The sequence below is a fragment of the Solea senegalensis genome, linkage group LG8, assembly GCF_019176455.1.
Source record: "Solea senegalensis isolate Sse05_10M linkage group LG8, IFAPA_SoseM_1, whole genome shotgun sequence".
In the NCBI taxonomy this organism is placed as follows: domain Eukaryota; kingdom Metazoa; phylum Chordata; class Actinopteri; order Pleuronectiformes; family Soleidae; genus Solea; species Solea senegalensis.
Genome location: NC_058028.1, coordinates 6518247 through 6543791, shown reverse-complemented (window position 1 = coordinate 6543791; position 25545 = coordinate 6518247). Strand labels below are relative to the sequence as shown.

At 38.8% G+C, this 25545-nt stretch overlaps 2 protein-coding genes across 3 annotated transcripts in view; both read left to right on the top strand.

The window, feature by feature from the left end:
• The first annotated feature begins 1034 nt into the window (after window positions 1-1034).
• Window positions 1035-2740, top strand: LOC122773068 (claudin-8-like). The gene has a single exon (XM_044031450.1). It carries the CDS (start codon window positions 1107-1109, stop codon window positions 2184-2186), a length of 1080 nt encoding a protein of 359 aa, XP_043887385.1. The 5' UTR covers window positions 1035-1106; the 3' UTR covers window positions 2187-2740.
• A 2585-nt stretch (window positions 2741-5325) lies between these two features.
• Window positions 5326-25545, top strand: part of LOC122773445 (glutamate receptor ionotropic, kainate 1) — a 29284-nt gene continuing 9064 nt past the window's right edge. For both annotated transcript variants that reach the window (XM_044032149.1, XM_044032148.1), the window contains exons 1-7: window positions 5326-5748; window positions 16607-16774; window positions 16861-17118; window positions 21164-21345; window positions 21807-21860; window positions 22259-22432; window positions 23755-23898. In XM_044032149.1, the coding sequence (XP_043888084.1) occupies window positions 5664-5748; window positions 16607-16774; window positions 16861-17118; window positions 21164-21345; window positions 21807-21860; window positions 22259-22432; window positions 23755-23898 (1065 nt within the window). In that variant the 5' untranslated portion in view covers window positions 5326-5663. The remainder of the gene's footprint in view (window positions 5749-16606; window positions 16775-16860; window positions 17119-21163; window positions 21346-21806; window positions 21861-22258; window positions 22433-23754; window positions 23899-25545) is intronic.

Sequence of the window (25545 nt, the reverse complement as noted above, 5' to 3'; positions counted from 1 at the left end):
TGCAAGCAAATATAATTTGAAATATTAATCAAAAAACAATAATGTACTTTACTATTTTTTCTGGTTTTTTTTTCCTACAACAGTACATTTGAACATTCATGCATTAAAAGTATAATTATTATTAACCTTTTGGTTAAAGAGCTTCTACGTATTGGTGTATTAACCATTACAGAAACATAAAAACAACATCTTTATAATTACCAATGCTGGTAATTTAGGGCAGCTGTAGCTTTGGGTGGTGGTCTAATAAATGTATTAAGCACTGTATGATGTCTTCAACCACTGGGTCAACTCATTTCACTTTCAAGCATTTTAAGTGCAACTTGTTCTGAGCATTTATTTAGGTTTTGCTTAAATAAATAAAGAAAGCAATTATTTCATGAAAAAAGAAATTGGTGTTTCCCAAAGCTAAAAATTATCCAAAGAATATATTATATGTATTAAGTTTTACTGTTGTAGAGGAACAAAGAAACAAGATAACTTATTACTTTAAAAACAGACTCAAACAAATGTATTAATTTAAAAAAAAGTTAATTCATTATTGCAACCCTACTAACAATAGCTGTATTTTTTTTTTTTGACTGTGTGATAAGTTACCTCATTGTTTCATTCACATAAAGGTTATTTCTGCTCCCCTCTGGACAACTGAAGTGCTGGAGGAGCTTTTGTTCTGCACTGTTTGTTTGTTTGCTTCTGAATTGTTATCACATACAATGTAAATGTAAAAAAATAAATAAAAAACAAGACAAGTGAAATATGTTTTCCCAGGCTGAGAGCCATTTCTTTCTGGGATTGTCCTGTTAGTGTTTAGTGTTAGGGAAGCTGATGGCACAGATACAGCAAAGGTGCCTGGGGAACTATAAACACAAAATAAGCAGAAATCCTCTTTACCCTCATTGCTCTGGACCAACCAGGTGACAGCAAAGCATCTTTCCCACAACAAACTGCCTGTAACAGAAAACAAACCGCATCAGATGCGAAGATCCTCACTGCCACTAGCACGACAATTTCTGAGATCTCATAAAAAAGAATTCGAATTCTTCATGGTAACATAAGAGTGTTGGATTCTGGACTTTGGACACAGGTGATTTCTTACACACTGCACAATGCTTCAAGGAGTCTCAGAGATTGCTGCAGTGGTCGTCGGGCTGGTCGGGCTGATTGGAGCTGCGGCTACAACAGGGCTGCCCATGTGGAAGGTGACCGCTTTCATCGGAGAGAACATCATAGTGATGGAAACCCGCTGGGAAGGCCTCTGGATGAACTGCTACCGGCAGGCAAACATCAGGATGCAGTGTAAGGTGTACGACTCACTGCTCTACCTGCCCTCGGAGTTACAGGCGGCTAGGGGTCTGATGTGCTGTTCTGTGGCCTTGTCTGGACTGGGGCTCCTTGTGTCTCTGGCGGGAATGCGGTGCATTTCCTGGATTCAGGGTAATGAATGGGCTAAGACCATTATTCTGATGGTTGCAGGTGTTATGCAGTTTCTTGCGAGCATTTGTGTCTTCATCCCTGTGTCATGGACTGGCCATGTCATCATTAGAGATTTTTACAATCCATTGCTCATCGACGCCCAGAGGAGAGAGCTGGGAGAAGCACTCTACATCGGTTGGGTGACCGGCGCCATCCTTTTCGCCTCGGCCATGTTGTTCCTCTGCCGCCGCTTGCCATCAGACAAAGGCTCATTTGACGTGTACCACCCAGCTAACTTACTCAGTTACAAACCAAGACCAAGCAAGCAAAATATGATTGGGTATAATCCTATCTCAACTCTTTCAAGCCTCAAATCAACTCAGTACAATGGCTCAGTTGGACCACAACATGCAATGCCACTTCAAACTGTGCCTCAGATAATGACGAATGATGGCACGTTCATCCACCCTGCGGCCGTTGCCTATAACCCGGGTTTGCCAGAAAATGCCTCGCTGTTGTATCAAGGTAGCATGGCTCGTCATCCCTCCATGCAGAGTTCCAACCACGTGGGAAGCATGTATACTCCAGGAAACTCCTTGTACATCAGCCAAAACGCCACACCATATTCACTGTCAGCCAATCCCACTGCGTCCTACCAATCCAGCTTTTATCCGGTTCCACAAACTCCGATTTTCATTGGATATAAAAGATCAGTAGTTGGACCACAGTCTTACAGTGGGAGCAGTACTGTCGGTGGTGGTGTATACATCTGAAGTGGAATTTTGTGGATGATGAAATTTTGATAATGGATTAGTCAGTTTTTTTAGAGCTTTTCTTAAATTAATTGTAACAAGTTCTCTGATTTTTCAGCTTCTTATTTGTGACTATGTTCTGGTTCTCTGCTGCTCCATATGACAAAGAAATCATTAAAACTCAACCATTATCTGAAATGTTATGGTCCAAAGAATTAATCAAGAAAATAATCCACAGATTGAAGGCCTGATGCTTTTTATACTTTTATACGTATAACAGCATTTCTGAGTGAATTTAAACTTCTGTACATTAGTTAATGGGAAAAAAATGTAACATTCAATTATTTCTGCTGCTACTTCTTCCTAATATTTAAATTTTAATTGTGCAATGAATATATTTGTCACAGTGTCATGTAATTTGTAAGTGAAGTGCACTTACTTTCTGTTTCGAACATTGTAGCCTATTTTGTGTCTTTGTAACCGATTTAAATGAAGATATGTGGTCATTGTTGCTTATTTATTTTTATTGCTTATTGATTGTTGTTGCTTGATCATTAAAAAGGAAATTTGAGTAACTGTTTGTTACCAACAGGATCAGTTTGTAAGTTAACTCAGCAACTTTGGGATTGTGCGGTGAGATTCAGGTACTGTGGTGTTACTGTAATAGAGAAAGAACATCCAGAATTAGGTTTGAAAATATACTGATCTGCCTCATTATAAAAAAAAGTAAGTAATTATGTGTGTTGATTAGTAGTTTTTCAATTTTGTGGAGACATGAATGAGTAAAATAAATAAACAAAACTGATAATTTTCAAATGGAAATCACAATTTGATTTAATTAGCAATTTTTCATTGTTCTATAATCTATGCAAAACAAATTCTAATATATTCATGTTGGAATAGATACATTTAAGTTCTCCACCTACTGGTCCACCACAACTCAATATAAATCATCTTAAAATAGTATATCACACAAATAAACGTAACTATGTCAAAGAAATTATGGCGTGATAATTTTCCACAAATTGTTTAAACTTTCCATGGGGAAAAATTTAAAGTTAAAGGTAGAATTTAGCAATATTTATTGGTGAAATTTGGTGAAACCTCACCCTTGTATCTCTATAGCTTTCAGTTAGCATCAGAACTCAGACCACAAGTTTCCATTGTGGGCTAGTGATTGTACACAGGTTAAAAAATGAAGTATAGAATTTTATCTTCAATTTCTGTTAAATTAAAATATTCTTACCTAAGTTTTGAAGCGATGGGCCTTTAAAGCACGATGTAAATGACATGACACTACTATTGTATGGTTGTGAAACACATGACATGCCAAATCAGTAAAAATCAATTACCTGCGCTGTTTGTGGCCAATCAGTATATTTATCCATACAGAAATTCTAACTTTTGCCTGTGTGTGACAAACTCAGTCATGTCCTGGCAGCTTGAATTTCAAAGCAATGCTCACCCCAGCGATGGCCTGAACCAGTTGTCACTATCCACCACTAGATGACACCAGAGAACATGATGAGTGGCCCAAATCCTGGTGCAAACTTCCCTCCTCGCACAGCAGGCATCAGAGGAATAAATCCCTCCTTCCTTTCTTCCTTCCACTGCATTTAATTAGCTCAAGCTTTAATTAGAGAACATCCCAAATAGAGAATGAGTCCAAAATATGGAAATCTCATTTAACTACAATATATATGAAAACAAATTTTCATATAATTGAGTTTTCTGTAATCCATCCACACTTTTAAACAACATAATGGAAAATCTGTTTTTTTAACATAATCATAGTTTTATAAAATGTGTTTGATGTCAAATGGAAGGAAAGACAATCATCAGGCTAATGTATAGTTTTTTATAGCTAAAAAGTTGTGTTTCTGCAGATAATATTAATTCATTTGGCATAAAGTAAGTCAGAATTTTAATTAAGATTTGTTGGATTTTTGAATTTTTAAAGATTGAATCGTTTTCTGTGGGTGCTTCTTTGTGTGTTGTTGAGATCTAAACACCACTATACTGAGAATCGTGTGGAGCTGATACAGAGCTGCTGAATTAGCATTGGGTGAACTCATATGACAATGGTTTGAATACAATGGTCATTTGTTTTTTATACTAATCTCATAGGCAACACACCCATGCTGTGTCTGCTTGGTTAGGAAAAGCGGTTTGGAGCATTTTTAACTTATCAGTCACTGATCAGTGCAACAAAAGTTCGTTTTTTTTCATCCCCAACCACTGTTTCAAGGAAATCAGCAAAGTAGATTATGGTGATAATGTGAACACATTTCATTTTAATGTGTCATATACACACTTTGAGGTATAGTTAATCTTCAAGGGAGCATCAGTGACCAGTTTGAAGATTAGATTCGCGTTTCCATCAGGACCGCAGCAAAGATTTAATCATTCCTCGGTGTACAAAAGCAAAGACGTTGTCGAGGTCGAATGTTGCCAGATTTGAAGTTAATCTTCAGGACGTATCCATGTTTGCGGATCAGCAGCTTGGCTGTGCCCTCAATTGAGTGCCTGCATGGGAGGGATGCTCGTGAAGTGTCAAGTCGGCCAAAGGCAGCAAGAGAAAGGCCAGAAAAAGGTTTGATTTCATAATAAAAGCTTTTGTTTATGTGCCAGTAAATGAGTTTGAGTGTGCAGAAGTACACATAGTCTAGTTCCGCTGCCTCTTTTACAGTTTGTGTAACTGTGACCTAACCTTGACCCCCAACCTTAAAACCCATAATCACACGATACTGATCTGTTTGTAATCATTTATTTTGCCGACTTCTCGTTTGGTTTTATGTGATTTGGACAACATGAAGTTTTGCATGTGGTTACAGTCCACTAGACGTTACAGCACCAACGTCTAGTTCTGCCCCCTCTCTTGTAGATGGCTATTACTGAAAAAATGTGTGCCTTTATATAAATTACCATGATGAGGGTATGAGAATCATAAATTAGACATGGTAAGTTGAATATGGGAATTAGCTTTTTCCATTTAAGAAAAATATGCAGATCCTTTTTTCCAATTGATGCCAAATGGACTCTGAATGTTGCTTTTATTTTGAAAGATGCAACCAGAAATGCAGTTTTCATACTCTCGCCCGCTTGACAGCAGGAGCAGAGCGCACCATCCTCCTCCTCCTCCTCCTCTTCTTTCTCAGATGTAGCCTTCAATTTAAGTGTGCACTGAGAGAAAAAAACACGCAAAGAGTGATGTGTGGAGAGTGAATATGGGAGGCAAAACCTTACAGGCACATGGAGGATTTTTAATGGGAGGACTGGAGTTGCTTTGATGAGTGACAACTACAAGTGGAGTGTGTGTGTGTTCTTGGTTGGTTTGTATTGTTTTTTTCCTCATCACCATGTGTGAAGGATGGATGTGGGTCGGATGCCAATTTATTGTTCTTATGGATACGAGAACTGGCAAATTATCAGCATGAATTGAGAACCGAGGACAGAACAACTGATATCAATGTTAAATTTGACTCTGGAGGGAGGACCATGGCGAAGAAGAAGGGACTTTTATTCTCACTGCTGTACTTTATGGCAGAGTTTTGGCTCACTTCACAGCAAGTCCTGAGAATCGGTAAGAATTTCCTCAGATCACTCTGTTGTCAGCTCAGCTGCATGTTCACGTTTACAGTTTATTGTTATTAACCCTTCGATTAAGGTCATTTCCCATCTGGATTAATCACTCTTAATTCTCTCTGGTCCATTATCTGAAAGAAATAATCTGAATATTTGTGTGGCATTTCCGTGACATTTGATGTTTTAATCTTTAATTGTGCCGACTGAGCATTTCAATCCATTTAAAAGCCGAACAAATAACAATTCTACTTCATCACAGGCAGCCAGGATAATAAATGCAGAGATTATAGATATGGATGTCTTTTTATAGCAAAAGTGCAGCTCAGTTGCTGTAGGTACTGTACGTTTGAAGAGCCAGGATTTCCTGGCAGTATTAAATATAACTTACTATTTAATCACAGAGCATCTGGGGTAACGTGTTTATACACGTTAAAGTTTTATCTGATGTTTATTCAGACTGTAACTAATGATTATTCTCATAATCGAGGAATCTGTTGACTTTTTCCTCCATTAATTGATTAATTATTGTGTCCCTAAAATGCAGAAAATAGTGGAAAAGCACTAAATATTTTATTCATTCATTCATATTCAAGTACTAATGTGGTGTCACTATACACTATAAACTTAATTTATTAACTTGTAAGTTATTTTGAACTAACAAGGTATATGAAATTGTGTACATAAAACTTGTTAAGTTTAACTTGAATGATACTAATTCATGTGGCTGTTGCTAATTAAAATATTTTAATTTATTTGGTCTTCAGAGGTAAATATTGTCCTGATTGTCAGTTTCCACTGCTTTTATTTGCAGAGATCTTACTTTTATTGTTGTCCTCTTTTTCATGAGGCAGAGTCTGTCGTCTATGGTGTTTGCTCCACAAAATGTTGTTAAAAAGTGTTGTTCTGTTTTTCCCTAATTTAAATGTTTTAATGTTTTTTTTGTTGTTGTTTAGTAGAGCAAAGAAACCAGAAAAACAGTCAGATTTAAGAGGCTAAGAAAACAAAGAGTGTCTTTCAGTTATTAACAAAAACACTTAAACCGATTTAATCGATTATCAGATCAGTTGACGATTAATTTAGTGATGGATTAATGGATTAATGGTCGCAGGCCTACAATTTGTCCACAACTGTTTTGCATCAGAATCAGTTTGTGTTGACGATGCCAGCCTTTCTCTCTGTTGTTGACAGCTCAGGTCAGCTGCAGGTGATCTGATGATGAAGTTGGTCTACTGCTACATCTAAAGCTCACGCTGTGGGCACGACGACGTCTTTGGCACAGACAAATGAGAAATGGACACAGAGCAAAACGATGCAGAGTGGGGCTTTGTTATATCTGGCTGCTCACACTCAAAATGTATAATTGGTGTTAATTGGAGTTGTTGCATGTGTACGCTGATAGCCAATAACATCTATGAGCACAAAGTTCTCAGTGAAGCCTCCGAGAATTGACGAAACTCTTTCAACTTCACGCCACGGTTGAAATTACTGCCCTTCCTCTAATTTCTGATGTAACTTTGCAACAATGAGCCTGTGTTTGCTGACAAATTAATGATCTCTACTCGTCTCTTCTCTCTGTGGTTATCTCCCATTCCTTTCATGGTTTAGAAGATTGCATCACGAAGAAAGACTTTTTCATTATAATGCCCCAGGACGCCCTGCTCTGCTCAAAGCTCAGGGCCACTGTAATTTTCCAAATGTGCTCCACTTCTGCAGACTTAGACAATCAGACTTGTGGCGTTGCATAACTTTACAGACTAATAGGCTGGTGCCACCTCCCTGTTCTGACAATACCAATCTACACTGTTAATCTTCCTCAATCATCTATCAATCTCTAAGGCCGTCTAATCTTCCATGACCCCGCACACGTCGTAATCCTGCCCATATGGTGTGTGGCTTGGTACAATTAACATTTTCTCCGGCCTGGCAAGTGTTGGATTCAGATTGTATTCAGCTTTCACTTCTCATCCGTGTGTCGGTCATAATGGTAAATCTTCTACTGCAGTGTTTGTCAAACTTTTTATACCACCTGGACCACCTGAGAGAATTTTTTGTTATTTTCTACACACTACGGCCAAATTTCCTCAGCTCCATTCTGATCAAATACCATGATATATACAGTAGAACAATTTCTGAATTTCCTCCAAGCACCACCAGAGGAAGCTCATGTACCAGTGGTGCTACACATACCACACTTTGAGAACCATGGGTCTACACAGTATTTTTAACATGTAGAAGAGTATTTCTGAAGTACCACCAGAGGAAGCTGCCCCAGTTTGAGAACCATGGTTCCACTGCAAGCCTTTAAACAACTAACACTAATCTTCTACGTGCAGAAAGTCTCTTCCCAAAATGTGGGACTTGGGCAGCGACCAAATCTCATCATTTGGGAGAGCACAGATCTCGCAGTTTGTGGCTCGGCCTCTGCTTTATGCTGCTGTGTGTTAAGATTCCCGTTTCCCTCCCGTTCAACTGTTTTGGTGGAACCTGATTTTGTTTATTCATGACCGTGTGGTTTCCCAAAATTTCCAGATAACACCGGCTCTGATTAATGAGTCTAAATGTTTTGGTGGTGGCTCACATGCAGCAACTCTCCAAACAGAGAGCGCTCAGTGCTCCACATCAAACGGAGATAGTAGACTGGTTAGGACCTTCTTTATTCATTCACAGTCTGGCACGAGCCCAGGTTGGAGTGTTGCTAGCTGGTGGTGTTGTTGCGTTGTGGTGGGTTGTGGGGTCTCTCACTGGGAACCGAACCAGAGTGGGGAAAGGAGAGACGGCAAAACACTACGTCATTGTGTGCCTGCGCTTTAAAAGAGTTCCCTTCATGTGATAATTGCAGAGTCACAAAATCTGGATCTTAAAGATCGGCTTCTTCATGTTCACTTACTTACTTACTTATCCAGCTACATAAACCTTCATTTCTTTCTTCCTGTATGCACTGAAGAGGAGCAGCGGAAGTCTATAAAGAGCATAGCCAAAGGGTTTATCAGAAATTGCTTGCAGCACCAGCAGAAGCTTTTGTTTTTGTGACCTCGCAGCATGCATCACCCCACAGCATTGTCTGGCCTATTAAAGATTAGATGGAAGCTCAGTGATCCTGAAAATTATATTTGAAAGTAATTAATGGCAACTAACGCAACATATTTCTTATCCTTTGTCTATAGACTGCATTCATCGAAATTCTGTGATAAAAAAAAAGGGAAAAAAAGAAACACAGTGGAAAAACAAAATAAAAGGGAGGAAGCTTATTTCAATTTTTAATTGTGAGAATGGGATACGGATGGTTGAATATTTGGGTAGCTGCAGTGCAAAATAAGTGGACGACAACAAAAGCTTGTCTGTGGTTTCTGTTCTAACTCAACAGTTAGCCGCTTGCTAATAGACTGTTGAGTGAGTGCACTGATCCATGTGTCCTCAAACTATCGTATCTGCACTGTCGTATCTGCATGACTATCAGCATCAGTAGAAAAACAAATCATGTTTACAGTGTTTACCGTGGGAAAATGCTTTCAAGATGCACGGACTGAACCATGACCAATTTTTTGGAAATACTCGCAAAAATAGCAAAGACATTGTCCAAAATAAATGTTATCACTACAGTTACTGTGACATGATTCTCAGTCACAGTCTGAATGTGCTTCAGAAACAGAGCACTTTGACCCGTTACTGGTCATTGTAGGCATTGCAAGTGTGAAAATGATTTGATTTGCCATAATATAATATGACAGACACTAAAAATAAATTTGATAAAATATGTGATATCTAATAAACAACGTACAGGGCGTCTCACTTCAATTGTTTTTAATCAAAACAGATTATTTATGTTCCTTCATTGGCAAAAGAGACAAAATATTTTGATTTCAGTATCAACCGTTTCTTCAAATATTGTACTGTCGTCTTGCTAATGCACACATAATATGAGCATTGGCCTCTGAAATGGCACCTTTAAATGGGGCTAAAAAACACTGTAGTTTTGAAAGCTCTACCCTAAAGAAAGTGAGGACCTAGGGCTACAAATATGTCCAAAAATTATAATTTTGCTTTTAAGGTTAAAGGAATAATTCACTGATTTGCATTTAGCTTTGTACTACTAGGGAAACAACACAACCTCAGTTTCCCCTGAGTCGAGAAATATCTTCATTCTTTTTTTGTTACGTGCCCACCAGTGACACTTGGTCTGAGCCTTGGTCTGAGGAACAGCAACGCTAATTCCACACTTTTTAGACCCACTCAAAGAGGAACAGGACCTCATTCCCAGAATGTAAACAGTGGCCGCCATCTTTGCTAACCGTTACTCTAACAGAACCAAGTGTCACTGGTGGGAACATAACATAGAAAAGAATGAAGATATTTCTCAACTCAGGGAAAACTGAGGTTGGGAAGCCCACTTTTTCAAAAATACTCTCCCTATTCTGTAATACAAAGCTAAATGCAAATTGGTGAAGTATTCCTTTAATGCTACATCAGGAATTTAGTCATCAATTTTGAGTCAAAATCACTGCAAATTCAAGTAATATGTGACCTCAAATAGTTTTAAGAGCAACCAAAAAAATTGTTATTTAACTGTATAAATGCTTTTGCCATTTTATCCCCATAATTACTTCATTAGGATCTGCATAAATCTGGTTCTTACTATGTATATATTAAAAAATTATATAAAGCCAATATTACATAATGCAGACAGGTCTACATCATTAAAGTACAATGTTTTTTAAACGTTTTTAATATTGTACTACACTGTGATGAAAGTGGCTTACTTCCCACATATCAGAGACAATTCGGGGATTGTTTGTTGTGAAATTTGCTTTGACAATAGAATGGAAATCGGCCAATATTGCTCGGGACATCAATGTTGATCCAGTCTAATTGGGCCATGACTGTTGGAGCTTCGAGTTGAGACAAACTTAATTATTTTCCTGGCTTTTATGTGCATCACAGTGATTGGTGAGGTCTGTTAATTGAAAACGCGTGCGGAGATAAGACAATGATTTCCCTTCCTCAGTGTTCAACCACATGAATATACTATATAAATTAATTTGAAATAAATGTCACAGAAATTAAGTGGTGTGTTGCGGTTTCACTCCAGAAGTCTGGATGGTTCATGATGGTCACGAACGTGACATTAAGAGGAAAAAAAAGTTTTGGAAAACTAACCTTTTCCATTTCCAGAGCCGATTGATAGAACGAAACACCTTAAACAACAGGTGTCCACAACTCAACTCTCCAGAAACAGAGAAACTAATTTTACCTTTTAAAAAAAACAAGATCTAAAGTGGAAGTGAGAGAAATGTGGGCTTTCTTTCAGTGTGAGCTGTGCATGTCAAGTCCAATGCTGATTTTTTTTTCTGATATACAAGCTTGAACAAATAAACCTTTGTTTCTGCACCAGGGGTCACACTGAGATGTAAAAAGGATTTTTTATGTACTTTTATTAAGTTGCATTTATGAAATGGAACTGTGCTGTAATGAGTAATATCAGACTGAATTTAAAGCTACTGACAATTTATGGTTTATTTATTTATTACTCACATTACACAGATTGATCATCCAATAGGTCATGTTCAACCTTTTTTTCAATTCATATTATATAACAAATGTGCAAATGTGCACACATAAAATGCAGAGACAGAAGAAGTATTGTTATTGTTTTATTGTTTGTTCTTATGTCTATTTGGTCTTATGTTTTTTATATTTTATTTGTTTACTTATCTCTGATGTACAGCACTTTGTTTCAGCTGTTGTTGTTTTTAAAAGTGCTTTATAAATAAAGTTGGATTGGACTGGATTGTTCAGTAAATGCAAATTAACTGTTTGTTTGGGCTTCAACAAACAATTGTTTTCAAAATCAATTAATCCGTTGATTATTTTCTTGAATTACTGATTAGCTGTTTGGTCCATAAAACGTCAGGAAATCTTAAAAGATCTTTAAACTGTTCAGTTTTAATGATTTATTGTTGTATGGAGCAAAGCAACCAGAAAATATTCACATATGAGAAGTGGAAAAATCTGAGAACTGAATTGTTTTAATTATTTAAAAAACAATTAAACCTATTAAACTATAATATAAAAGTGGAAAATCAGCCAAATCAACATCATGTTTCGCTCATCAGTTGCACCGATTTCCCACGGATCAGCAGAATTGGCCGTAGAAAAAACCCCATATCTGTCAACCTCTAGTTAATTTGCTGGATTCTTATGAATACACCTTGTAGGCTTGTGCAGCACACGTGGCTTCATCAGAAACCCATTATGATGCTAGTGTGATTCGAGGTCAACTGCAAAAAAATGTAAATCAGATAATGTAAAGTAGCTGCAGCTATTTTTTGCCTCTTGCACAAATTGGACCGTCTCATTTTCCCCCGTCTTGTGCAAGAGAAACAAAATCCCAGATTGGAAACACTGCCATTATCCTGCCTTTTGAATTATTTTGCTGCTGAATCCTTAATTAAGCCTTTGACATTTGCACTTGAAGCAAATAAAAATGAAAAATCAAGAGAAGCCGCGCAGAGCTCGTGTTCATTTTTCTGTCTCATATGAAAAACTTTTTTGAGAGCGAGTCACATCAGAGACGCCGCAATGGAACAAATGACCTTAGTACATTTGAAAGAGGGTTGTTTTTGTTTTGCTGGTTGGTTTATTTCCGTGTGAATATTTCATATTCAGGTGGGCAGAAATGAGGACTTTAACAGGAACACAGCAGCTGCTATAGCTGAGGCTCGGTGACCATAATTAGGATTGGCACTTTCAAGCATGCTTTTAGTGACCAGGGAGTCCAGACAAAGCTCTCTCAGTTTCAGGGGTTTGAGGCTAAGCTACACCAAAGAAAAAGGTCATTCACAATCAAGGTCTCAGGAGAGGGGGGGGTTGGGGGGTTTAAAGACCTTTTCTCTCTTTAAATCAATCACAATTTTCTCTGGCAATTCTTTACAGACTTTTAGACAGTGTAATTACCTATTGTCCTGTATTAGCCTCAGTCCTGAGGTGAGGTCACTCGCAAATTATTACAACACTGAAAGTGTGTCTTAATGATTAGTGCTCATAGATGATACTGATATCAATTGATAATGATGAAAATTAGCTTAATTCCACTTTATTCTTGTTTGATACATTCGTCAATTCAATAAAGTTGGTTTTACATAAAATGTAAAAAAAATGCTTTTTATCCAAGGCGCTTGAGGAGTTTTACTTCTGTTGCGCCTGATGTTACTAGGCAACCAAAAGTGCAGAGAGGATTGACGTTGCACATTCAAATAAGAAAAACATAGAAAATGCTACCACTTTTCATTTACCTGAGCTTTGCTGTTCTACAAGGGAAACAAATACATGCTATTCTTTACATACTGAGTCAGAAACTTCATCTGATGATGGGAGGTAAACATTTATTTCAGCGTGGACAGAGACCACTTTGACCTACTTCTTTGGTCCGACTCTCAAAGAGCTCACTGCATTTCAAAGAGTTGATATATTTCTGTCTCAGTGTGACGTGGACTTGCACGTCACACTGGATGGCTCCCGCGCTCATTCGTGTACACAAATTGCCTCCAATTTGCCTTTCCATTGAAAATGATGAATTTGTGCAAACAAAACATGCTGAATGTGAACGCACCCTTAAACTACCAAACTCTTAAAACACATTTGTGCTGATGCATGTAACACCAAGCCATGACCAGCCATTTAAAAAAACATAACAAAAAGTACAATCAAAATTCAGCTTCTATAATGAGTAAATAAACCGACCATATTGTATCATCTCTGCTCATCTCTACTGAGCTTTTAAAGCATCTTTTGCTGTCTTGTTCAAGAAAATTGTATTTTACTCAAATCTTACATTTGTTTTTGGATAAACTAACTTTCAACAAACTGCTCAGAAGCGTCGCTTCCTGTCTGTCTCTTCTAGATGGCGGCTCGGGCTGCGTTTTTCTGTCCAAACCTGACTGAACACGTCTCAAACCCAACAATACGCGTCCTGTTTTGGTTTTTATTCAAGCCCTATAAACACCTAACACAGTTAGCAGAAAGTAACTACTAGCCCCATGAAGAAGTACAGATACACACAAGTCAAACACTATATGAGTTATCACCTTACGCTTATGAGTAGGAATGGGATGGGAATTGTTATAAATTGGTCTAAAATGACTGCATCGCACTGGTATCGATATTGGTAGATCCTCAAGTTTGTGATGATAGTATCAGCCACAAAAAATCGTCCCCATTACGACTTATGAGTATAATAAAATTTCAAACTCACCATTAACAACAATCCGTTGTTCTTTTTTTAGTATCTATTAGTATATTAGTATTTGTATCTATTAGCATAATCTAAACATTGTGGTTTATTTTGTGGAGGAAGAGGATAACATCTACTGTGGGTGGCTTCAACAGTCTGTGTATATAGCATAGAATAGAAGTTTTTTTTGTCATTGTACCATGTAGGTACAACGAAATTGAGGGCGCTCCTGCAGAACAATCACTAATCAGCTCCTAGTTATATTATCTATTTAAGCAAAGCAATAAAAAAAAACACAGCATTTGAATTCACCCTATTTTACTCTAACTTTCACTACAAGAACTAAAAAATGACCATATCCATTGACCGAACCTGACCTGTGCCCGAAACGAATCACTTCTGGATTTTTTGGGGCGGGTATCCACACTTTCGTCTGCTCTCGTGAATATCAATGTAGTGAGAATGGACACGTCCACCCTGAATGCATTATTGCAGAAATCCCATCACTGTGAGCTCAGCTGTTTTAAATGAGTGAAACCAACATGCAGAGGCATTTAACAGCAGGGACAAAGACACTGGATCTCACACGAGTCTGCAAACCCTTTGTGCAGGTGGTGACAATCCGATGACGGCGCAGTGTTTTTCTAGCCTTAATCCCAGTGTGTGTGGTTTTGTTTTGTAACATGCTAAGCTTTATGTAACTCAAATGTAAAACACTGTATGCACCAGCGCTCATGTCTCATAAACGGCCATGTTGTCAACCATGGCATGTTAGACCTAGAGCAGCGTAGTGGATTAAGAGCTGGATTGTTTTCAGAATGAGAACTGCCCTCCTCCTCTATGTGGCATTGACACACATCCATCTGAGAAATGTACAGTGTGGTCTCAATTCATTTTGAAAGCAACGGTCACAGTTTATCTCCCCTTCTTGCGTAGTTGGGAAATGATATGTTGGCTTATACGTCTGTCATTCCACTGTCAATCAAGGTTTATCCTTAGTATAACTATTTTCGATTTATCTCATAATTGTGGTGCGTTCAAGTTGTAGTTGGAAGTCATGGCCGCCACTCGCCTACATAACAAAAATAACTCTCTTTTACTGTTAATGCATAGAAATACTGCTGTACTCTTTATTGTTTTTGGTGGCTCTGTGTGTCTGTCTGTTTGCTTGTGTTTCTGCACTTGCCAATTTGACCAGCAGAGGCCGCCAGAGGCTTGCTGCGTGAATGGGGTGAAGTCTCTGATTGCCTTGTTGTGATTGGAGTGAAGCTGAGGAATTTTGACCAGAGTGTGTAGAAAATGAAAGCAATAACAATTAGAGTCACCTTATCTCTCGCTCCATCTTAATTCGAATGTCACTATCCCAGTGTGTGAAGTATACGTGAGGAAGAGGAGGATGATGAGAGAGCAAATGATCTTATTGGGAACAAATCTGCCTCCCGTGAAAAGTCCGTAGCTCTTTGCTCGGCCTTTTTACACCACTTCAAGAGCTCCATGTTTTACTTGGCATAAAACGTTTGAGAACCACCGGTGTATCGAGTATGGACTGGTATTGTTAGCAATGTTTTTGACCAACTCTGAGGTGACAACATAATTAGCATAATCACTTCGTTTATTGACCGCTGAAGCAATTAGTGATGAATATCAACATGCAAGTGATATTCATTTACTTGGGCTCTGGTGAAAAAACTGAGTTGAAAATTAAAAACTTGATTTATCATGGAAAATGATTAGGAGCTGTGGCCCTAAATGTGTAAACTTGGTTTTGTTATGCAAACACGATCCATTGGGCCACTTTCAGGTACTTGTTGCTACTTAAAATAATTATGAGGAGGCGGACATGATGAAGAAAGCCCCCTTGGCATGGCTGTTGATTATGTAAATGGAAAAAATGACGCTCAGTCTTATAATACACGTGAAAACCGTGCTTCTGTTTTTAAGTCCAGTGCAGCATCACATACGGACTCCTGTCGTGTAATACGAGGGCACAGCGGGGCACCGTCTATAAACAGGGGCGCGCCAGAGGTGACCGAAGCGCGCTTTGCATTTCAATTGTGGTTTTTATGACATTTACATACACGAGTTCATGTCACAAAAATAAGTGTCTTTGGTCACATTGCAAGAATCAACACGGCCAAGTCACAAAAAAAAAGGTCAGGCCTGAAATTATTATCCAACAGAATGTAGGTGGATAATGAGAGAGTGGTGCACTGAAAGACAGACACACTTAGTCCTTAACCTCTTTACCGTAAATTGCATACTGTTTGGGGGGCTTGTCTGTGTGATGCTATAAATTATGAGCTGGTGGGTAAACATTTAGGCACAATTTCATCAAAGGTGAATCGATGGAGCCATTTATCTGCTGAACCGGAGTGAAATACTGTTTTGTGCATTAGTGTAGTGAACACAATGTGGAACATGTTTTCTAACAGCACATTGATTCATACTTTTATAAAACCCTGCTCTGTCCGTTTTTCAGATTTATAACATGTAAATAAATTGAAGCTAAAGGTAAAGGTCGAGCTTCTCTCAGAGGGAGATTAAGTCATGTCTTATACACAGAAAACTGCATGGTAACCTAGAAACTACTACTACTCACCATTGTCTTTCTCCCCTCCTCTTCCTGCAGGTGGCATCTTTGAGACACTTGAAAATGAGCCCATAAGTGTTGAAGAGCTGGCCTTTAAATTTGCTGTAACAAACATAAACAGGAACCGGACCTTAATGCCAAACACCACATTGACCTATGACATCCAGAGAATAAACCTCTTTGACAGCTTCGAGGCCTCGAGAAGAGGTAAGAACCAAGTTGTGTGATTAATGGACTGATAAAAAGAGATTGTTCCCGTTGTGTTCACTTCTCTCCCCATTTCATGACTGCAGCCTGTGACCAGTTGGCGCTTGGCGTCGGGGCCGTCTTTGGTCCGTCTCACAGCTCGTCCGTCAGTGCGGTCCAGTCCATTTGCAACGCCCTGGAAGTCCCTCACATCCAGACACGCTGGAAACACCCGTCGGTGGACAACAGAGACAGCTTCTACATCAACCTCTACCCAGAGTATGCCTCCATAAGCCGCGCCGTGTTGGACATAGTGCAGTTCTACAAGTGGAAGACAGTCACTGTGGTCTACGAGGACGCAACTGGTGAGTGAGGATGAGGACGGGGTGATAGGAGACATATTACAAAGCATGAAAATACAAATAAATTGAATGCTGGCAAAGAAATGTTTACTCAACTGGAAAGACAAAACAAACCCCGGCTTCGCCTAAAAGATCACTGCACGCTTGAAAGACTCATTTCCACATCATCTGGTCTCTCTTCCTGAAATGAATTCAGAGCTGATTCCTCTTTGCTCCAGTGTTTCTGTTTCTTCTGTTTTCAATTTAGTTTCCTCTCAAAGCAATAAAACATTTCGGCTCAGTGTTGTTTATCAAAACTGCTCCCCGTCTACTCAAATGCCGTCTTTCCTGGACTGCGATTTGTCTTGTAATGTGTTCATTTTGTGTTTAATTAATTCATAAAAACTAAAGGAAATACATCAGTAGTGTTGGTGTGATGTGGTACTGAACGATTTGGAGACATTTATAAAAGGTCCAGTGGGTAACATGGGGGAGAACTTACTCACAGAAATGTAATATACTTCTCATAATTAGATGGACAGACAGACTTTATTAATCCCATACTGGGAAATTGCTAACATTTTGTATACAAAGTATGATTGTAAAAGAGTATACTCCTGTTAGATTAACACTTTACTGGTTTTCATAGACTTAATGAGAAGTTGGAACTGCTGAGTTCCAGGTCAACTCTTTCTTGCATGTTTTTGTATGAATTCAATTCAATTAAGAACCAAATCACAACATACAAAGCACGGTACATAGACAACATTATAGAGAGCAGAGAAACCCAACAATTCACGCAATGAGCAAGCACTAGGCATGAGTGGAGAATCTTTTTTCTCTGAAATCTCTGAGAGAAACAGATTCAAAGATGTGCAGCATCTGCCTAGACAGGTTGGGGTGAAAGGGAAAGGAGGGGAAAGAAAGGATAAGAGGGAGGTGAGGTAGAGACAGAAGAGAGAGACCAGGAGCAGATATAAGACGTTACTGAATCAGTGATGACGTGTTTATAGAACTGGTCAGAAGTTTAAACTGGAACTCCCTCCTCGAGTCAGATTTCCCAACACTGAAAGTCGGACATCCACTTACTGTCTTTGTTTTACACTGAGACAGTACTGTTCAATTTTAACTGCGAGCAGAATACTGTGTAGACAGTATTATTATCGACAGGTATTGCTAACACCGTTGAGCCAAAGTTACATTTGTGGTCGTGCTTTTTTCCCCCGATCTTTCGACTGGAATGCTGTCAACTCACATGTAAAGTCAGTCCTAGTTCAAAAAATCAGACTTCCAGTGTAAATGGAACGCGCCATGATCCTTTTGTATGTATTTTAGACAAGGTGCATGCTTTAAGGAGGCCACCATCTTGTATAGTAACATACTTTCTGGTATGTGAAGGCCACCATAGTTAAGGACGGGGTAGCAATCTGCAGTAATTCTAATACGGTGGACTATCAAAAATGATGAAACATTGACATGAAATAACATCACATTACCAGCTATTCTTAACACAACAATGAGAGCCTCGTGGTATTAACTGCTTCCAACATAAATGCATAAAAGCAGAACAAGCGTATTGCACTTTTGCAATCTGCTAATTGCACCATTTCAATCACCAGATTGTAATTTTGACTTGAAACTGATCAACTGCTGTAATCTGAATCCAGCAGAAGGTAAACTGGCACGTGAAATGGTATTAACTGATGCATGAGGAGAAAGCGAGCAGCCAACAACTACATCTCCCATGAGGCTTTGGCATAAGCTGCCCTACATAAAATAAAACCCCCACCACGCTGAACACCATGCATGAACGTCTGAATTAGGGATGTCTTGATATTGCTGCTTTGATACAGTGTGGCTCACGACGACAGTGAACTTGTCTATCTGGAGTTCTTGCCTGAGTTTACTGAACTATTTACAAGTTTGTGAATTAAAGGCGGTATCAACGTTTATTTTTTATTTATACAACAACCCATCCAGTTATTTCGGACAGTACCGCATGGATACAGAGGATCACATTACCTCAACATTAGTGTAAAAAAAACTATATGTAGGACTATGTCTTCAAATACATGGCAGGACCATAAAAGTACAGCACATAACAAGGTGTCTATAGTGTGTGCATCATGTTTCTGGGAGTTTCATGAAAGAAAAACAAGTGCATGATTTTATCAATTGAGTACTTTGTTGGTCCGTGAAATGTCATAAAATGTTGATCGCTGATTTACCAAAATTTACCAAAATTATTCAGATTTAATGATTTCTTTGTGATATGGAGCAAAGAAACCTGAAAATATTCACATTTAAGAAGCATAAAACTCAAACCAATTAATCGATGATCAAAATAGTTGACTTTTAATTTACTAATCGATACCTACTAAAGACTAAACAGCTGCAAAGACACCTGAACTGGCCATCATCCCCAACAACACGCAGGAGAAACCATGGTAACCACTGAACACCAGGATATGACGACCCCTTCACGCAGCAATTAGAACCTGTGTTATGTCTAGAATCTCTGCTTCATGTCTGTAAACCTTATCAGACATGAGTAAAATAAGGGATGAAGTTCACATGTCTTACTTTTGGATGAGGTTCTTCAGTTTGAAAAATCCAGTAACCTGCTCACACTCAAACAGACACATAACTGTCCTCATATCCGATGATAGAGCATCTTCTTATATTCTCAGTCTGGTTATGAGTTATATAATGTGATGGACAACTATAATCCCGTTGCTGAACATGTTTGGTCCACTGCAGCGTTCGATCTTTAACCGTTGTTTAACAGTCACTCACTCGCACCGCAAACCTCACAGAATATTTAACAAACTCCACGTACGGATTCCGCGTCATAAACTGTGACAATCCAACTGCAACCACGAAAGACAACTTCTGCACCTGCTCCGTGCACAATAATCCTTGCTAATCAACACGCTAGCTTAATACGAGTTTTTATTTTGAAAGAACTTACCGGAAATCGTGTTAGGTTGTAATGATGCTAACCTGGTGAGTTTGCGATTGCAGTGTTCCTTCATGACCGCTAGAGGGCAGTAAACTCAAAAGACAGGTAGATGAAACGTGTTTAAATATCAAATAAATAAACAAATAAACGTTGATTTAGTTTGTATTAAGATATCGTGCAGATTTGTATACTTTTAGCTGACCAACCGCACGCTATTTCTGTAATGTAGGCCACAACGGAATTAGACATTTAGCATGTTTGTTAATGATGCTAGCTACCGCAATCGTGACTTCCTTTGAAAAGTGACTGTCAGATAGTAGTTAATAATGTGTTTACTGCCCTCTAGCGGTCACATATGAGAACTGGTAAATTAATTAGTCAAGTTTGCGTTGTTGACAAGATATTAACTTAGCTTATTTCTGGTTTATATTTTCAAAATGCAATAAGCAAACAAAAATATATTAATAACAAACGGACTACTCTAAAAAAATCATAATCAAAAACGATCACATTTATTAAAAAATAAGTTAAGTCTGATTTTACGCATGACAGAAACAATTTGCATCACATTGCAAATCCTGCATTGAGCACAATTCTACACTATGTATAAATGCAACACTCATTTTTTTGCAAAAAATATGCCATTGAAACCGATTCCAACTGTAATTTTTGCTTTTGCCTTTGATATGGAACTATAGTTCTTATTTTCCTCCACCAGAGGAAGCTTGCCAACCACTGGTAGTACATGTACCACAGCTTGGGAACCATTACTCTAGACTATATACACCAGAATTATATATACACCCTAGTCTTGCATTACTGACATTTATCAGAGTGAGTTTTTCTTCTTCTAATTACGCTCTGACAGCAGTGAAACACTGACATTTTGGAAGTTGGGTGAACAGAATGATGAATGGGTTATTATAACTTTTGCTCTTTTGTTGACCCAAACAAAGTTTGTTTTTGTCAAAAACTTTAGAAATCTTTCAGCTACTGAGACAATACTGGATGCATTTTTGAAAACAGAGCATCTTAACATGCTCACAAATACGGTTCGAATGTGTTTATGTTGTGCGATTAATGCTGATCTTGTTCTTTTCACTGAAGGTCTGATTCGTTTGCAAGAGTTGATCAAAGCTCCGTCCAGGTACAGCATCAAAATCAAGATCCGGCAGCTGCCAACAGGAAGCAAAGACGCCCGTCCTCTTTTGAAAGAGATGAAGAAGGGGAAGGAGTTCTACGTCATCTTTGACTGCTCGTACCAAACATCAGCTGATGTTCTCAAGCAGGTGAATAACACCAGAGGTCACCATAGGTCAGGGGACAGGGGGAATATACACTAACTCTCTTTGGTTTTTTTAATACTTACTGCATGTGAAGACTTTTCCCTCCATTTCTTCACTGGTTTAATTTTCAAGATTAGTCAAATTCTATCCGCTTCTGAAAGCCTGTGTTCACTTCCAAATCCAAGCAGAGTCTGTTTCTGTGCCAGACACATTCTCATTTATAACCACAAGCTGCACAGAGAGAGTTTAATAGCGCACTGCACTAACATGGGCAAATTACCAAATCAGCACCAGATTTCACAAAATTGATGCACGGATGTGAAGTTAATTAAATGCAATAAGGAGCCCTGACATGTAAGTATAAATGTGGTTTGAGTGGCATTAGTGGGCGAGATCTTTTTTTTTCCTTCAAATGAAGAGGAACATTGTAAATCTCTACTCTTCCCTGTCTTGTCTGTTGATAGATCTTATCAATGGGGATGATGACCGAATATTACCACTTCTTCTTCACCACACTGGTAAGAAAAATCCTCCCTTCAGAATCTGTCGATGACATAATATGTGACATATAGTATTTGCACTGACACTTCTTCTTTGAAATGGACGGATGCTTAGTTTAGATCTCTGTGTGTGCACATAGTGATTATTACACAGATGAATTCAGATCATTTGTGTGTTTTTATTTTAATTATTATTATCATTATTCTTGTTATTATTATTATTATTATTATTATTATTATTAATAAAATACTGGCAGGTGTCTCCAGGGCCCTTGGCTTAATTCCATTTTGTTACATTCACTCCACAGTTTAAATCATGTCTCTCTTTACCCTTACTAAATGAGTCACATCTACTTTATGGGCCTGTTTAACTCTGTACTGATATTCTTTTTTTTTCTTTTCTCTTGTCTTTACAGGACCTGTTTTCCCTCGACCTGGAGCCGTACCGCTACAGTGGGGTCAACATGACGGGGTTCAGACTCCTCAACATCGGCAGCCCTCAGGTGGCCTCAGTGGTGGAGAGGTGGGCCATGGAGCGACTGCAGGCTCCCGCTAAAGCAGAGACAGGAATGATGGAGGGAATGATGACGGTGAGTTTACTTTTACCTTCCCACACGTATTCTTCATGTATATAGCTGCAGAGGCAGAATGTGACATGACTACAGCCAGGTCAACAAGTTACAGAGAGGCCATTACAGCTGTGACATCAGTGCTGTTGTCTTTTTGACCAACTTCCTGTTTGTTGCTGCCATTTCCTGCCCCTCCCTCCTCCTCTCACGTCAGTGTCAGTTTCTGCCCGTCCAAACTAATACGAAGCCCTAAACGCCAGGAAGTCTGGACGGTGGGAAAATCTGGAGTAGTTTCTGTAATTTCACAAAAAAACAAGTTATGTGTATGTCATTTGACATTAATGGCAGACACACATGGAGGCCTCAACTGAATCGCTGCTCATTCACTTTGAATGGGGCAGCATCATGTGTTGCTTCTCGCTACACTTGTTACATGCAGGAGACGTTGAAATGTTCCCCATTGCATGATGTTTTTGTTAGCGAGCCGAGTCCATACTAAACTCTGACGTCAACAGAGTGCCGCCCACTGATTGGTCAGAGAGACAGAGTCTGTGCTCCGGTCATGCACGAAGTACTGAACAAATCTTTTCAATGAACTGATTCTAATGATTCAGTTACACTGAAAATAACCATTTCATCCGTCACTAGTCACAACGTCACAGCAGTTTTGTGCAGCCGTGCTATGACGACCCCGCCTACGTTTATGAGATATTATGAAGTAAAGGAAAACGATGTGCGTCATACCCAGGCTAGAGTCGAGCTGTGCCAAGCCAAGTTGTGCTAGAACTCTATAGTGGAAAAGCACACCCAAACATTTCTCAACTCTCAACTCCTGCTTCCTGCAAAAATCCCAAAATGTAGATTATTCAGTCATTCATCTCTAAAACAAGTCAAAATCCATGGAAAATAATTCAAACTGATCGCAGATGCCACATTTTATTAACATATATTTGGCCAAACAAAGTCACTCACCAGCTACAAACATAATCACCAAGGCAGTTTACATTCAAATGTTTGAACCAGTGGCCTGATTTGGAGAAGCTGGAGAGGACCTTTAGATTTAATCACTCACATTTAAGTACAGCACACATCAATCCACCGAGGCACTTTCTGATTGTACACACAATCAAAAAGGTACTTTGTATAAAATTGCTCACAAATTTGTGCAGCACGGCTGATTGTGGTCGCCCCTTTGATTGTTCTCCATTTGGTTTCTAAAAGTAGAGCTATATGCTCTTATGGCGGCCTTTTGGAAACCATATGGCGCCGTTGCTGTACATGAACAGGCCTGATGTGATGTGGCGTGACATGTGATCCCCGGCTGATGGATGTTTCTCTTTCAGACCGAGGCGGCTCTGATGTACGACGCCGTCTACATGGTGGCTGCTGCCTCCCAACGCGCCTCCCAGATCACCGTCAGCTCCCTGCAGTGCCACAGACACAAACCCTGGCGCTTTGGATCACGCTTCATGAACATGCTCAAAGACGTGAGTTCAGTCTGTGAATGTGCGGCGCCCGCCCCTTGTCCTCCATCATTCCACATGTTTCTCAGTCTGCTGCCTCCATTTCATTTGCCTGAGTGCATAAGAAGAAACAACAGAGGATGAGGTCACCACTTTTGTGATGGTCGTCATATTGAAAATATTTTTTTCCTGCTGGAGGGTTCTTAGATAAGTGGATTGTCAAGTGGCTACTAATGACAGCTGAGATCTGCAGCTGTTCAAGGTCCAGTGTGTAGAATTTAGGTGAAATTATTGTTATTAAGCAGAAACTTAAGATGAAATAATTATGTTTACTTTTTATACAACCATCAGCTCTTCAGACCACCATGTTGTTACAGTAGCCCACAATGGACAAACTACATATCTTTTGAGTTACTTGAGTAAAAGTACAAGTACCTTACCAGAAAATGACTTTGTAGAAGTTACTTTTTTTTTATATACTATTATTAAGTAAAAAGTCTTAAAGTATATGACATTTACTGCACTTAAGAATCAAAGGAAATATTCTTATACAAAATGTACTTAAGTTTTAGAAGTAAAAGTAATAAAAAAACTGGTGGCTCAGTGGTATGGTGAGTTGTCTTTCAACCGGAAAGGCTGTGGGTTCAATTCCTGGCTCTGCAAGTCTGTATGTGTCCTTGAACAAGACACTTAACCCCATTTTTAAAGCATGTGAATGGGTGAATGTCAAAAACTATAGTATAAAGCAGCTCATCAAGACTTGGTAGTAATGAGTAACAAAGATAGTTAGAGTTAGGAAATCTGGTGGAGTAAACGTAAAAATTGCTAGAAATACAAATAAAGTAAAGTACATATAAGTCAATTTTGTACTTATGTACAGTAACAACATATTTATACTTGGTTACATTACAACACAATCACTGTGTATTCCAGTGTACCGCAGCCTTGGTTTTCTTTTAGAAGAGCTCAGCGTGATGTTGTGGTTGTTGTTGTTGTTGTTGTGCCGTGAGGGAATTTTAAATGTCCATTGGTAATAAGGGAGGTGTGTTAATCCCACAAAAGCTTGAATTTAATGTTTCCTCTTCAGTGTTCTTAACAGAAACAGAATTTCTGACGTTTGATGTTTGTGAGGATCGCAGGTGAAGATGAATTTGATGCCGCACAGAAAGCAGCTGTTGCCTGTTTGGTGGGAAATACATAAAAAACATAAACACAAGAGCAGCAGCACATGGTGCAAATAATTTACGTTAAATGGGTAAAAACATGGGAAAGAACTGATCAGACTCAAAACTAACCATTATTATCTGCAGTGCCCATGAGGTTGACATTGAATCCAAGGTTGATTGTCAGTTGTTCAGCCTGCGCTTGTTCTGGAGGTCATTGGAAAAAAATCCTCGGCAGTGAATCATCACTGTTTTTATAAATGTTCTCAGTTCCTTCCATATGTCTGCTGACATATGGAAGGAACTGAGGATTCATAAATCTCATTCTTATCCTTCATATCGTCTGGATTCTCCAATCTGAGGATATCCATGTCATCACTGTGTGGACAGTAATGAAACCAACACATGGTCGCGACAGAGACACTTTTGATTGGTGGGGATTTAAAAAAAAAAAAAAGAGAGAGAGACTTAGTGATGGGAATTAAATCTGGATTTAAGGGTCAAGCGG